Raw genomic sequence first — 16,322 nt, forward strand, 5'->3', positions numbered from 1 at the left:
CGGTTCAATCGATGTAATTTAAAAACAGAAGACAAACAAATGCAAATAATTTGAAACTTCGCAATACTCTGGGTTTGGGCCAATTGAAGACGTTTGGACTCAAATAAATAACCGAACTTGCAATTTGATCCCGTCCAAAAAATTCTTCAAAGGTATAGCATGGGAAATGCTTAAGAAAAATTTGAGCCGAAAAAAAAACAAAAAACATCCTTCTAATTCGAATGGAATTGTTCCAAAAACTAGAGAGCCAAACAGTTTTGGTGTTTGAGTTAACGGTCTTAATTTGAAGTGCAGCTGAGGTGTGCTGATCATGTTGTCTCAGTGCATTGTGAAAGCAATAATTATATCTATCAAGAAGATACAATTCACATTTTTGGAATTTTAGGAAAACAACGAATCATAAAAAACGTTAATCACTTTCTTTTCTTATAGTCGTTTTATAATTTGACTTCACGGCATTGAACCCAAATTTATATATCGAAAAAAGGAAACCTGTGTGCGCCCTTACTTAATTGAACATGTGATTCGAAAAAAAGAAACACGTGAATCAAGTAGGCTCAGTGAATTTTTTGCACGAATCAGCTCGTTTGGCGCCAAACGGGTTTATTAATAATCTAGTATTCATATTTTGTTCTAGCGGGCAGCAGCATTGCATAACTCGATACGCGTCAAACAATCATTGGAGATCTAGCATGCATTGAATGGAAAATTTGCAATTCTAAACGAACCAATTTTCTAGTTTTTCTCTATATATATATTTATAGATTTTTAAATCTTTTCGATTTTTAAATTAAAAAAAAATAACATGCCTTTTGGTACAGTCAGTCATGAGATGGTACTTCAATTCTCGGTTAATTTTTCAAAAGGGCGTATAAGCAAGTGACAGTTTCTCTTTGTTTACTTTCTTTTCTGTTAATTACCAAGCGGTTTCCACGTTTATGACTCAACTCTTTGCATGAAATGATACCCGAAACTTTCGACTTTCAAACAGAATAGTGATACCAAAGAAAATCTTTTTAATCACATCACAATAATCGAAATAGAGAGTGAAATATCGGTCGATATGTTGGAGAGAGTGTACCAAAATTGGATCTTGCGCATGGGCCATCTAAAGCGGAGTCGCGGCTAACATTTGCATAAAATCATCTGCAAACATTAAAGTACATTGATCGTTCTATCGATTGCAATAAAAATTTCATCCATTTTCTCAAATTTTTGTTTTATTTTTTTTTTTAAATCAAATCCTATACCTCTTAAAAAATCACCCTTTATTACTAAAGAAATATTCTAACAAAAGATTCCATCGATTCTTGGGAAAAACAAGAAATTTTATTTGTGCAGAATCATAACAATAACCTTTTCAATTTTGATACGCCTTATGCAGTAACGTTTTAAATGATGGTTTGAAATTTTAACACACTTCACTTAACTTTTTTGAATTTCAATATCAGCTTATGGGACCTTTCATTTGAATCTAAATTCGTGAAAATCGGTTAAGCCGCCACTGAGAAAATTCTGTTTCGGAGTTTTTGACCAGTATTTTTCGGTACTTCCGAAATCCGGGGACCGCGATAACAGAAGTCAGTCAGAAAGTTTAAGCCCTCATCAGCTTGTAATTCCGGCAGTCGGATCCGGATAAAATTCACGAATTTTGTATGGGGCTATAACACCTTTCATCTTAATCTAAGTTTATGAAAATCGACTCAGTCATCTCTGAAAAATCTCAATGAGCTCAGTTTGTGATTATTGGACCACAATTTCCGGTACTTCCGGAACCGGGAAATGGGAACTCTATTCTGTCTTTCAATTGAATCGGAGTTTTTTGATCGAATGTGAAAATTTGCATTCTGTATTTCAATCGAATGAGGCTTTTGGATGGAACGAAGAGTCTTTCGTTATTTGCATCGTCACTTAAAAGACGGTATGGATTTTCTACGTCTTTCTTTACTATGGGACGCCTTTTCAAATTTCGCTCTGTGGAAGAATGGGTAGAACTAGACGGTGAATATCTAAAGTTGTACTAAGCACACCAACATAGTTCTTTCTACATGCCATCAGAAATATGGTCAGCAATTTATGATTAAATTTTCAACAGTGTGAGATAAACATAAATAGTTAAAAAATTAGGTTTTTTACCTTTTCTCACCTTTGAAATATTCCGAAGAACTATGCGAAGTTTTCCAGTAAATTTACAAAAACAAAACGTATTTGTTCTCATTTGTTCCGCGTGGTAGAACATGTTAGTCGTTTATAAGTCAAACTTCAGTATAGAAACTAATACTTTGTTACTATTCTTCAAGCGATGTATTAAATATTGCAACTAATATACAAAAAACAGATACGAACGATTAACATGGTTTTCGGAAGTGATAAAGAATCATGTAAATTTTATTCTTATTCACGTCCTTCAGCTGTGGTGAATATTACCTATCAGCCTTTACATTCACTATATAAATATCGAAACAGAAAGTCGGCTCCAGTTAAAATTTAAAACTTAGTAAAAGCACTGTACAATCTTTTATTCGAAGCTAACTTTCTGAAAACCACTTTTTCCAGTTCGCTTTCACATCTCATCCGCTTACGTTCGGGACAGAAGAAACCAAGTACAGTATTTTGTAGTGAACAATAGAACGATCTCGAAATGAATGAACCAAACGAACAAAAACTACCGCCGCTACGACAGAATACAATTATTGTTGACATCAGGAAGTGCAAAATTCGACCTTTGATACGAAAACTTGAAGGTTTGCTTAAGGAGCAAATGCATCTTGACATTAAACGTGTGCATTTACTTCAAAGCAATAAGACTAATAATGTTGTTTACATCCAGTTTTATAAAGAGTTGAATGCAATTCAATTCGCAAAAGACAATAACAATGTGCACTATGTGGAGCACGAAAACATTAAGTACAACATTCCAATATATATGCAAGATAGTGCTATTGAAGTGCGTGTGCATTAGAATTCATTCACAAAAATATACCTCGTGATTTGATCACAATAAAAAATGTGCAAAGCCTACTACGATAGAAGTTCATTTCAAAAACTTTATTCCCCTAAGAGATAGAAAAATGATGTCTTCTACAAAGTTTTAGAACTTCTAACGAGAAAAAACTTTCCTACAAAGCTCTTTTTAATAAACCAAATATAGTCGTTTTAGTGAAAAAAAAAGTGTTAAAACGAATGCTCTATTTTTTATACCTGGACTGCAATTTCTTGCAAAAGTTCTTGCCTAAAGGTAACTCGGTCGATATCACAAATAACGCGGGATATGAAGATAAACAATTTTACTAATGTACGTTTTTCCTAAGAAAATGGTCAAAAAAGCACTCTATATTTTGTTCTCTCATTCACTCCATTTAAAAAGGCCACGCTACACACTTCGTAGCATTATATTACTTGATTTAAACTTTCCAAAAAGTATATGTATGTGCCATTTGGTATGCGACCCTGCTTCCTATTAGTAGTTAAAGTTAGTGTATATAAAAGTTTAAATGTTAAATAACTTTTTGAGGAAAAAGCCAAACCGTGCACAGTCTTCAACAAAAATGTGTAATTTTACGTTTTTAGTAATTGTCTCGAACATAGTAGACACTGAAAGTAATTGCGAAAAAAGTTATGCACAAAAAATTGATTTGAAGTGGTTTCAAAAGAAAATGCTTCATATATCCGAAACTATATGCGTTAGACCTTTGGCTTATTCTGCAAAGTTTTTTCTCGTTAGAAGGTCTAAAACTTTGTAGAAGACATCATTTTTCTATCTTTTAGGGGAATAAAGTTGTTGAAATAAACTTTTATCGTAGTAGGCTTTGCACATTTTTTATTGTGATCAAATCACGAGGTATATTTTTGTGAATGAGTTCTCCAAAGGAACTATGTATATCGGATCAACGGTTTAACAGCTAGAGAATTAGGTTCACGTTTTTGTCGATTCAAACCACTGTGGACCGGTATAATTGAAGTGAGATTATTTGGTCATCTGCTAACAAAATCTACGGACTAGATAAATTCATGAACAAATTTCCATCACTAGTACTACACTTTTTCTGTAGGATTATTCATATTTCGACTAAAGTTATTTAAAAAAAAAAGCTGTAAAAAAGTTTGAACCTTTTCAAAAGACAATGTAAATCGATTCTGGAGACAAAGTAAGCAAAGTTACTTTTTGAAACAAAGTCTACCAATGCAGAAAGTTTTATTAAAATTTGATAGGGAGCTGTCAACTCCGAATACGATTTGGCGCGGAATTCGTCAGTAGATTCATCAATGTACAGTATATTTGCATGGCTAATGCAACGATCCTACCAGATCGGATCTCGAGCACACAACACCTAACTTGTACTGGCTATATTAGATTGGAGTAGAACTCAACAATTATAAATATGTTTCGTTTTTTGTAGAAAGGTTCAAGAGCGCTGGTTTTAAAAAAATTTCCTTCAACGGGTTTATATCTTTTTTAAACAAAACCTTTCATTTGAATCTAAGTTTGTGATTATCGACCTCGCCATCTCTGAGAAATTAAAGTAATTTTACTACTATTTCTGGTACTTCCGGAACCGGAAACTGAAGAGCTGTATGAATGGAATAAAATTATTTGGTCATATGCTAACAAGATCTACATCCCGGGTAGGTGTAAATAACAAACAAAGGTCAAAATAATAACAAATTTTACCATCATATCTTGGCTTGATGTTTCTGTGTTGTCAGAGCGATACTTGATATTTTCGTGATATTTCATCAAGGGATCAAGACATTGTATAATATCTGTTCAACATCAAAATTAGTTATAATATCTTATTTCGTTATTGATGAGCTATTTCAATTTCATTAAGTAAATTGATCCAGTAGTTTTATCCTCAAATAAAATACCATTGAATTAACTGCAACAGATAAGAGAAATACTTAAGATATTACTCTATTCTAAATGCTAGATTATAAAATAATTCTTGGTTTGATATTACAATGACAGAATTTTTCATTTTGTTGCTATTTTCTTATGCAAGCTTTGATATGATTTTCGATATTTTAACTCTTATTTCAAACTAAATAATGGTAATTTCTACCATTGAGATGTTTGATTTTAATGACAGAATTTGGTATTGGTTTGCAAATCACTTCTACCCGGGATATCAGCGATATTTATGAACAAATTTCAATCACTTGTACAACACTTTGTTGAGCGATTTGTCATATTTCGACTATAGCTATTTAAAAAAATGATAAACAAAAGTTGATTCTTTACAAAAAACAGTTTAGATCAATTCTGAAGAGCAAAGTGTGAGTTTTGTTCACGGTTCAAATAAGCATTGGATGGAGCCAGCAGTTACGTAGTTGTGTGCCTTTTCTCCATAAAGAAGCTTTTTATCGTATGCAGTTTCCTTTCTTGAAAGGGAAACCATTAGTTTAACCGTGGAGCGTTTTTTAGCAACATGTAGAAATGAACTGCTGCTTGAAAATTCGTTGGTGCGTTTTTTTTCCTTACGTGATGCGAATTCACTCCATATCGGAATTGTGTCTTGAATTAAACTTTCTGTTCATATAAATAGAATTTGTAAGATTTAGCTAAACAATGTTCAATTTGAAATGCTCTTCACATTCTTAGTTCCAGTGAGATCGTACGTCAATCAAAAAGTTCAATTAATTGTTTGTCCAACTCTAAGCAACTGCGTTGCGCACTCAAATCATTAATGAAAGAAACAAAATTATCGCGAAGAAGCATCAACTTATCAAAAGAAAAAAAACTAGCGCAACGGAATGCTTCTTTCTAACGCCTGGGTCCTAGAGCAACAACGCCATACCTGAATTTCGCTCATTGCACTGGTACTGGTCCGATCGAATTCGGTTTCCGTGTTGAACCCGTTCGTCTCGACCCCGTTCAGAATCCCAGACTCGGACGAGGGTCCGGGACCGCAGCGTGGATGCCATATAGCACCGCCTTGCAGATACATCTCTTCGCCGTCACCGAACGGATCGCCGCACTTGGTGCAACGGGCACACGTTGGATGGAAATGATGATTATCGCCGGCCTGCAGCACCTTTCCACTGATGTATCGCTTACAGTAGGCACACTTGACGCCAAATGACTTCTGGAAATCCTTTTCACAATAGGGCACTCCATCCTTGCCCATGTACTCTCCGTTCAGTGTTACACCGCAGGCGTTGCATCTACAAAAACAAACAGAACAATTGATTTGATCATTTGAAACAAACACAAAACAAATTTCTATATTTGCAACTGACTTGAAGCACCAGATGTGCCATTGGCGGTCCAGGGCAATCAGCGCTTGACCTTCCTTCAATTGTTGGCTACACCCGGCACACTCGTTCGGATCCAGATCCTTGTTGTTCTGTTGCTTCCGTAACGCTTCCTGATGATGTAGCAACGTCGAGGATCTACTCGGACTGGAAATTATTTCTTTGATCGTTTGCTGCTCTTGTTTCTGTTCAATCTGTCTCTTTGGTGAGGTCGTGGCAGAGGACGTGCGAGGAGCAGACGTCGCTAGTGTCGCTGATGTTGGCCCATTGACACAACCCTCGCACAATACTTCCTTACCGGTGTTAGTGACCTTTTGAAAAATCGTTGCGTATGAAAGGGACGGGCGGGAAACAGGAAAAAACAGACGTTAAGTATCTCGTGCCAAGGGCCATTCGGTCCTACAATACGGTTTGGTCTGAATGTCTTACCTTGCTGCCCGATTGGAAGGGCTGTTTGCACTTGCTGCATGTAAAGCACTTCTGATGGTATGTGTTCCCCATGGTGGACACTACTTCACCCTCCACGTACTGACCACAGGCGGAACACTTGGTACCGTAAAGTTTCTGGTAATCCAAGGTGCAGTAGTAGGCGCCATCCTTCGAAAAAAAACCTCCCGTCGCCAGTGATTTGTTGCATTTCATACACTGGAAGCACGTCTTGTGAAAATATCGGTCCGTCACACGCAACACCTCGCCGGAGCATTTTTTCTGGCATTTACTGCACTGGATTTTAGTTTTCCCTGTTGAAGGTAGAAAATGAAATCTAATTACTATCGATTTTATGATTGTTGTCACTGAAATGTGTCTAACGTTTTTCGTGCAGTGATGCGACTGGGCGAGACTTGTGTGGTAAAAAGATCTAAAGTTTAGGTGTAGACATGTCCATAAATAAACGAAATTACGTAAAACTGTCTCACCTTAGACGGGAAAGTATTTGTAGGACCTGTCGGCGTAAGGGGGAAAGAGCCGCAGTAACTGATAAATGCCTGTGTTGGAATGCCGACAATGTTAAACACGGCAAGACACGTTTTTGTCTCGTTTGAACCGCCGTATCAATCAAAGCAAATAGAATTGATAATTGGAATTCCATAAATAGTTTTGCGGAATCGGATTACTGTTATGCACGCTAACACTAAGGTGACGAAAAGAGGTTGAGAGTTAAATATACATATGAATTTTCCGTACGGTCATCACTACCAGCAGTATAAAAAACGACCATTAAAAGTTCAAAGCTTTGATAATCACTAAAATATTTGTCAGCAAACATGCGATAAGATATGAACATACCGAAGATATGATACCTGAGATAAGGTTCAATTCGTTCAAGTTTTTGGATCTATGAAGCAAAATGTTCTGGATTCAACGACGCAGATAAATGGGTTCCAATTTGCTGTTTTATTCTTACGTAACTAAATCAACTAACAGAACGGTGTGATTATAACACGATTTTAAATAAACTGAGACTATTACCGGCAAATGAGGTCGATTTAAGCAAAGAAAAACTTTCCCCTAGTACTCTCGACTGACAGACTGGACTGTTGTTCTGCAAAAAACTATCCCATCACCCTAGAGGATTTCAGTTTAGTTAAAAGTTCACTAATCACAAAAACCAGCATCAAAATAAACTAGGTAGCGCAGTTGTAATTACTCGCTCGTAACAACAGCGAATCGTTAATCGCATATCTAATTTGTTTGCAGTTGCCGGTATGTTACTTTAGCTTATGCCAAGAAACAAGTAAAGGCTGTACTCGGTAAAAAAAACTTCTTTTTAAAGTAAAATCTTGGCATTACTTTCCTTTTGTGGAATATGACCTTTCTGTTTCAACAGACTTCGCAGACGATTCTTTGCGTACAGAATCATTGCATGGCTAGTACTACGAATTTACTTTTTATTATAGATTTAAATTGATGAATCTTTGGGAAAAACTGGTTAAGAGTGTAATATTTACATGTTCAAGAATTCGTCGCAATGTGTTGAGTGGTTATCGAGATGGTTTATAAGCAAGAAGTGCTTTAAAGTATTTTCGGCGCAGTCGTAGAAAAGTCTATCTAGTTCCACAGGTGAATAACCAAACAGTTTGGAATCCAATACAATAGGGGAAGGTGTTCGGTTACCGGCACCCCACCGTAACTTTTGGCAGAAAGTATATAGCGTCATTCCGACAAATGTCATGTGTGTGTGTGTGTGTAATAGTGGCACGTTCTTTTTGTGCCGAATACAGAAACAAACAGACACTTGTACTTTGTGCTGCGTTCAAAACAAATGTTAATTGCGTGAAAATCTACACACGTTTTTTCTGACTTTTTTATAGTATCATAAATTGAAGAGAATCAATCGGAAAGGTAAGTAGATTGAATATTTATGAGGTGATATCGATCTATTCCGTGATGCTATTAAAATTTTCGCAACTGAAGATTTGTTCTGTCATTTTCAAAATGCCTACCGATTTCGGTTACCGGCACCCCACTTTTTCGACAAATTGTGAAAAATTGTTTGTGATATGCAGGCTGCTGTCGAGACAACGCAAGCCAAAGTTTTGGCCAAACATCTAGCAGCTCATACAGCAGATGCTCCGGCTAAGAAAAAACGAGGAAGACCGGACAAAGGCGCCACCATCCAAATCATCGGCCAAGAGAGCCAAGGCGAAATCACCATCAGACAATGAAGACTTTTGTTCATTTTCCGTTGAAAAAGTCGCCAATGATTCCTAGATCTACGATTGATGTTTGGCGCGCACCGAGTTGCATAAGTGCTTGGCCGTCGAAAGAAAGAATACTAGATCGTTGAAAGAATCTTTTGGCGCGCAACGTGTTGTTTTGTGTGAAGTTTTCGCATGCATACTAGATTCATGTTATTCGTCACGTGGTTAATTGGGTATCAACATTATTGCTTACTAAAGAGAAAACTGAAACTGACCCAGGGTAGTTTCATCAAACACTTTTTAACGCAACTGTGTTGTTTTCGCAACGAGGATCTGAACAAACCTGATACAAAAACCTGGTTCGAAACTAATTCGATTTTTAGTTCAACAATGTTGAAACTTGGTTCGAAACTAGCTTCAAACAAACGGTTTGACAGCAGTTAGAGAGGAAACTCGGTTAAATTTAGAATTAAAAAAGCAAAGCCTCGGTGATACATTCCTGTAATAGAATTTGACCTTCTGTTTCAACAGACTTTGCAGCCGATTCAGAGTGTACAGAACCAGTGCATGGCTGGTGCTACGATTCTACTGACACTACGAATCCTTCCAGGTCGGGGCTCAAACATACGACAACTGATTTGTAAGACCAGCGCCCTATGCATTGAACCGCCAACCCGGGAATTAGAATTAAACGAAAACGAAATAAGTGACTGGTGGAATGTATACTGTTCTAGAAATAGGCAGGAGAAAAAGTTCGGATATCGTTCACCAGTTGATGGATTGTGTGTAATGGAGTCAGATGAATAATATTGGTCATTGTGAGTGTAAGTTGAACAAATCTGAAAATTTTTGAATTAATCAATGAAAAGATTATGCTGTAGAAGCGCTAAGGTCAAACTAAGAGATTTTCATTGCATTTTGCTGATTAGATCAGTGATCAAGAGGATTACCATAATGGATTGAGACTGACATTTTCTATGCATTATCCTGTGAACAATGTTCAAATTTGTAAGATCAATATCAAATTAAAATTCAAGCGTCGTCTCACCAAGCAACAAAAAGTTCCACAGTACCTGAAAAATATCCACTTTAATAGAGCTATAGAGTACGCGTGGCACTTTTTGGCAACTTGAACGCATTTCTGAGAAAACTTTGTCGCTACTTAAAAGCTTTACAAGGAAATGTTCAAAGTTAGTTCTGTTGTGTTGGGTGAATTCAAGTATGAGTAATTCCCTAAAAACGGACTGTTCAGAATACTTTGTAATTTTGGTTACTTTGGTTAAATACAAATTGGAAATATATCCTACTCTACCTAATGAAGAACTCTAGAAAATAAACTTTTCAACATATTGTTAAGTTTGTCAATACAAAACTCTGGTTAGTGAGCTTTTTCATCGATTTCCGAAAGCAAGAATCACATCTGGAAGAGAAAACGTGGCACCTTATATCCTTTATGTTGAAGCAATTAGAGAGAGATATTTGTTCAGTGCTTTGATACAAAGGATGAGATGATAATCTGTACCTTTGCAAAATTTTTGCTTAACAGAAGTATTTCACATTTTCACATTAATTTTTGGTGATATTTCTGTTTTCGGCTGAAGCGAATGTGTGTCGAATTCCGTTGATGGTTAATCAGAAAAATAATGGAGAGAAACGTTAACCACTTAGTCGACAATTCTGCTATCCGAAAACACGAAGTTCGACGGGTCAGCTAGTATATAATAAATATATAAAAAATGTAATGGATTTGACCAAACATTTCTTGGAATCCGCCTAACATTGACTTTGTTGGTATCGGAAACCCTAAAAAAAACTTCGAATTCGTGTTAAGAAACATTTCTAGCATCAATTTTAATATTATGTTATGTGAATGCTGAGTTATTTAAAAAAAAAACTCATTTCACTGCTTGATAAACTACGCGCGTTTGTGTAATAATCATTATCATCGAGAGACCACAATTCTTTCATTCTATATTTAATTTTTAATTTAAATAAACAACACAATGGCTATGTCTATGACTATATTGGCATAATTTGCATCTACTTAGCTTCAGGTACAGTCGTTTTCTTCCCATTTAAAACTTTAAATGTAAAACATCGTCTTTACGTCATATATTATATATGGGAAAAAATCTAACACCATTCCAAAAATTCTGGAATGTATTTCATTAGAAAATTATCAAATTTATAACTTGCATTCGTGATTTCTTGAAAATTTTATTAGCAATAATGTTTCATATGAATAAAAAAACCTATTTTTGACCTTGGCAGCACTGTGCAGCGCGAACTTCACAGTAAACGGAAGCATCAATTATCGCGAACATTGTTCACTGTACGCACAGATAGGCAAATGACTACTGAATCAAAACAACACCTGACATTACTGCACGAGTAGTAGAGATGCACAAGTGCAAAGGTGTTACGATTTGTTGATTTTTTTTAATGCAAGCGAACGGTACTTTCTTTTCGAATATGCCTCGTATAACCCAAAAACGAATTAAAACATAGGGTAACAAAGGTATTTTGGCCACTTCATATATTTTGGCCCACCTAATAAACTTTATGGATTTAATCGATGTTAAGTGGGTGTTGCATCAAGATTTTCAAAGATATTACAACATTTGGATATTTTTACAAAGTGAGCCAAAATAAAAGTGGGCCAAAATAACTCTTTTACCCTAACGTTAATTTGTATATGTTACCAGGTGTTTAATTGCTTAATAAGCAAAGTCTTGGCATTACATTCCTTTTGTGGAATTTGGCCTTTCTGTTTCAACAGACTTCGCAGCCGATTCTTAGTGTACAGAATCATTGCATGGCTAGTACTATGGATCCTACTGACACTAAGAATCCTTCCAGGTCGGGGCTCGAACATACGACAACTGGCTTGTAAGACCAGCGTCCTCTGCATTGAACCGCCAACCCGGGACTTAATACCAGGGCTTAATTGATAGTCTCACATACAAAAGTAAATATTCTCGTGGAAGCTACTCGCATATCGCATCTTTATTAGTAGTACATGCGATATTTCGATGTTTGTGCCAGAAAAATCAATTTTACTAGGAATGTTACTCCAGTATTTTAACATGCAGAAAAATGCCGAGAAAAGTCAGAAAGCGGTTTGCGCGGCTCCAAAAGGGAAATTTTGACTTGAAAGACAAGGGACATCCCGGACAACCGAATAGTCTGTATACAATTGATGCATTTGAATAGAGCATAGCAGGAAAAGCGACCGTCACAACAAAGCTATGTTGCTTCATGCAAGCCCCATATTTCGAAACTCAAAAAAAAAATAATTCGAATACGCTGAAATTGGAAGTTCTGCCCGAACAACTAATTCACTGAACGTTGCTCCATCCGATTAACATTCGTTCTGAGCCATGGCGCGTAGCTCGTCAGAACAGTACTTCGAAAACTACGAAATGACAAAAAAAAACATTGGATTTATTGGATTCATTCATCGCGTCTAAAGAAAAACATTTTTTTCAACGCGGTTTCCTAAGTTTACCAGAAGGGCAGATAAAAAGCAGTGGATAACATTAAACAATACTATATTGAATAACGATACTATAATTTTTTTTTCATGAAACTTTGGAAAAAATGCTACGAATTAATGCCAACATCTGATATTTGTATAAACAATATAGCAAACTTGTTCCAATTTTTCTAGTAATGATGCTTTTTCTAATACCACTCATATTCTCATCAATTGTACGGTTTTTTTTCATTCAATATACTTTTCTAACGCTCTTACAATAAAACAAAATAGTTCGTTTGGGCATAACCTACAAACTGAAACAGTTGTCAGTTCGGTTAAGCCATCTCTTGGAAAACGAAACTAATTCCACTATTTCAGGTACTTCCGGAATCGGAATTCGGAAACAGATATAGTCGAAGTCGGTTCAACGAAACAATATTAGATTTTTTCACGTAGTTTTGTATGGAATCATAACACCATTACAGCCATCCCGGAGTGAGTTCCGTTTTGGAATGTTTTAACAATTGCCGGAGTCTAACATCTGTAACAAATCTTTCTGATCGTCATTTAGGGGCTTTCGGTAGATCGCGGAAAACCTGTTTTATTTGCAAATTGCTAATTGATTAATTTCGTAGATTTTTTTTCTCGAGGCGGCATTAGCAGTTTAACATGAACTGCTAATGCACCGATGAGTCGAAGACGAAACGTAACAAATATGAAATTAGTCACCCTTGGCACAAATTTTCCCACGAGGTATCAAGCAGCCCTGAATGACATAATTTTTAAGTTTTTTTTTTGGATATCACACATTATTGTCACTTGGTGCCTGCAGATATAAAATGAGCAATTTGGTTTGAAGTGAACAACGCGTTCGTTTTTAAATGGATTCTACTTTAATTAAACATCCCTTGATTCAGAGAGACAAAACGATAGTTAGCAACTCTCATTTGCATATATCACTAATGATAATAGCATTCACTAATGTGGTAAATCTTCAATAACAATAATACATATATGAGGGATTATTTTAATCACTATTCATTTCAGCAACGCGATTTAAGAATGGTCTTACTCATCTTCGACGGGTATTATATAAACTTTGAGAGGAATTTGAAATATTCCACACACACACACAGATACAAACAATATTACTTTCATCTCTCCAGAATTCACATTTTTGCCGTCATTCAAATGTTTCGTTTCCTTGTATAAGCAGTGCATTGCAAACAACGTGTTGAATCCAGTAGCGGTTTCAGTTTGTATTTGGTTTATTTTGGGAAACTCGACTTCGTCCACCAGCCAAACTCAACGGCCAAAATGCGAGGCGGAGAATCTTCAATGTTTCCTTTCGTACAGAGCATAAATTTCAACGTGACGGGACGAGCGACTGCTGCGTGGACCATGGAAAGGAATTTGGCTACTGTTGATCAATCGCCACCTAATTCCGCATGTGCATATTTTCGATCAAATCAATCGCGGCTTTTTTCTCTAGTGGTTCGTGTGAATCTAGTAAATCTAGCTAATCCGATGAACGGAATATGTTTCTAGGTTGCATTGTGTATGGCTTCTTGACGCGAGGCCTTGAAATCGAATAACATGGGCAGGGGCGTTTTCGTTCCGGATAGTGATGCCAATGTTGGTAACATGATACCAAATTGAGTTTACCGACGGACAACGGCCAGGCTGTGACCGAAACCTGGTGTCCGAGAGGGCAGACCAAACCCACGTACAGACTCGAATCGACATTTTGAAGGTTTACCCACCGACCAGATAATCAATTTTGATAACATTGTTTTGCCGCTCATAGTTCGAATTTCAATGGGATCGTGAGTCGACTTGCTGAGGATGAGTAAAAGGTTCGACTGTATAGTTTGATCCATTCTTTCCGTGATAATGCCCAAGATTGCGATCAACTAACGAGACTCGGTGGAAAAAATGCATCATCACCGCCGGGTTGTAGAAATTGTTTGCCTGTATCGTCGTTTTTATTGCCTGCATAACATGGTTGATTATAATAATAAAGTGCATGTAGCGGAATGACGTTATGAAGTTGAACGATAAACCAACATATGTGAATTTTTTGTTTTCAATTCTACACCCGATCTACATATGTGAGACGTTTGTGTACCATACTGTAATTTAAACGAATAGTTTCAGTGTTAATCTGTCCCGGTTACGAAGATGTGGATTATAGTTTACCGTTTCAGACGACAAAATTATGATGGCATCGAAGAGAGCGCACGCACATCATGGTTTTTCGGATAATTGACCAGCAGTTGTGCTTTTGACTGGAAAGGTTAAACAAAAAACATTGCTCGTAGGAAGCAGTGATACAACGATTTTATGTTGTACCAACAACTATGTTTTGCATACCGATTTACAGATGGGATGATGTGTCGCCTCCAATATTGGTATTTGAGTATATTATTTGCAAAACAACGTGTCGTGCCGAACGAAAACATTTTTTTTCGGCTTATACTGGCTGATTTAGGTTTGCTCATTTTGTGAGTTATCCTATGTTTGTGCTTAGGGCTCATAACCGTATTTATTTTTCTTCATGTTTCATTTCATTCGTGTTTTGCAAATAGCATTAACTTTACGTCTGCATAGCGGTTAATGTTGAACTACTAGGTGGTATAACAGTTCTACTGAAACTGCTATGCACTGACGAATCTAAGACGAAACGTAAAGAAAAGTAAATACGACTATGTGCCCTAAGTACAGGGTGTGGAATTTAAAGTGGAAGCATTTGTTTCTGAACAGAATATATAAAAAAACATTTTTGTTTTTTTTTCATTTCCATTGTAATATATTTTGGTTCAAGGAGATATGTTACAGCTATTTTTGAAAATGATATCGCGTAAACCTTTGGCCTTGACCCTTTTTCGGCGTTTTTCTTCGTTTTACAAAAAGTCTGGTGGCGTCAATTCGGGTGATCTTGGGGGGCACGTCAAAAACCACCGTTTTTCGATATGACTCGTCTCAAAAAGCGTGGTCGTAACAATTCGATTGTTAGTCGAGCTGTATGGCATTTTGCACCGTCCTGTTGAAACCAGTAGCCATTCAAACCATTTTCACAAACATTGGGCATCACAAAATCATTTATGGCTTGATATCGATCGCCATTAAGGTGAAATGTAGCATCATAAAATGCGCGCAAAATTTTGTCCGCTTCAGTTGAACGAACCGTCGCACAAAGCATAACAAGAAAAACCGACACAAAGAAACCAGAACTTTTTTCAGTGATTGAGCGCAGTGGACCTAACTCTCGTTATGTTGACTTGTAAAAAAGACTGGACGTAATGGATTCTTGAATCCTTCACACTTTGAATATATACTAATTAAAATTTTAAAATTTTAAGTTGCATTTTCAGATGCTTTGTAAAATTCTGTTACAAACATTACTTTTAAGTTCTAAACCATCCCCGTGGAACGGAACAGTAACCGTTCATACATTTCAAAAACCAATTACGACTTGGCAAAACAAAATTTCAAAATTCTAAGAATACTTAGTTGTGATAAATTTGATTTCGAAAACTTAAGTGTTTTTGGTTTTTCGAAATCCGGTCTAGTTTTTGAATTTTTGATCAAAAACGCGATTCGCGCATTCCACACGTTTCACCTTAACAGTTTTCGTTGCTCCATCATCGTCTTGGAAAAAATAGGGACCAATCATCATATCCACACAAACACCACACAAATCTGTAACTTTTTCTCAATAACTTCATGTTCCTCAATTATTTGAGGGTTTTTAGTGACCGAGAACCGAAAATTTCGCTTATTAACGCATCCGTTTAACGTGAAATGTGCCTCGTCTGACATGATGATTTTTCGTCAAGAGTTGCCCTCGTTCCCGGCCGATTCGATTTCGATAATCGATAATTCTTTTAGGATAACCGCTAAATAAGCCTCATATTCCATGAAAAGGGGAAACTTATTGATTTTAT

General features: G+C 36.4%; 1 protein-coding gene across 6 annotated transcripts in view; it reads right to left on the reverse strand.

The window, feature by feature from the left end:
- Window positions 1-16,322, reverse strand: part of LOC131439454 (actin-binding LIM protein 2) — a 63,808-nt gene that overhangs the window by 17,841 nt on the left and 29,645 nt on the right. For all 6 annotated transcript variants that reach the window (XM_058610468.1, XM_058610471.1, XM_058610472.1 and 3 more), the window contains 3 exons: window positions 6,685-6,995; window positions 6,241-6,566; window positions 5,799-6,165 (listed from right to left, as the gene is read on the reverse strand). In XM_058610468.1, coding sequence (XP_058466451.1) covers window positions 5,799-6,165; window positions 6,241-6,566; window positions 6,685-6,995 — 1,004 coding nt within the window. The remainder of the gene's footprint in view (window positions 1-5,798; window positions 6,166-6,240; window positions 6,567-6,684; window positions 6,996-16,322) is intronic.

The sequence above is a fragment of the Malaya genurostris genome, chromosome 3, assembly GCF_030247185.1.
Source record: "Malaya genurostris strain Urasoe2022 chromosome 3, Malgen_1.1, whole genome shotgun sequence".
NCBI lineage: Eukaryota > Metazoa > Arthropoda > Insecta > Diptera > Culicidae > Malaya > Malaya genurostris.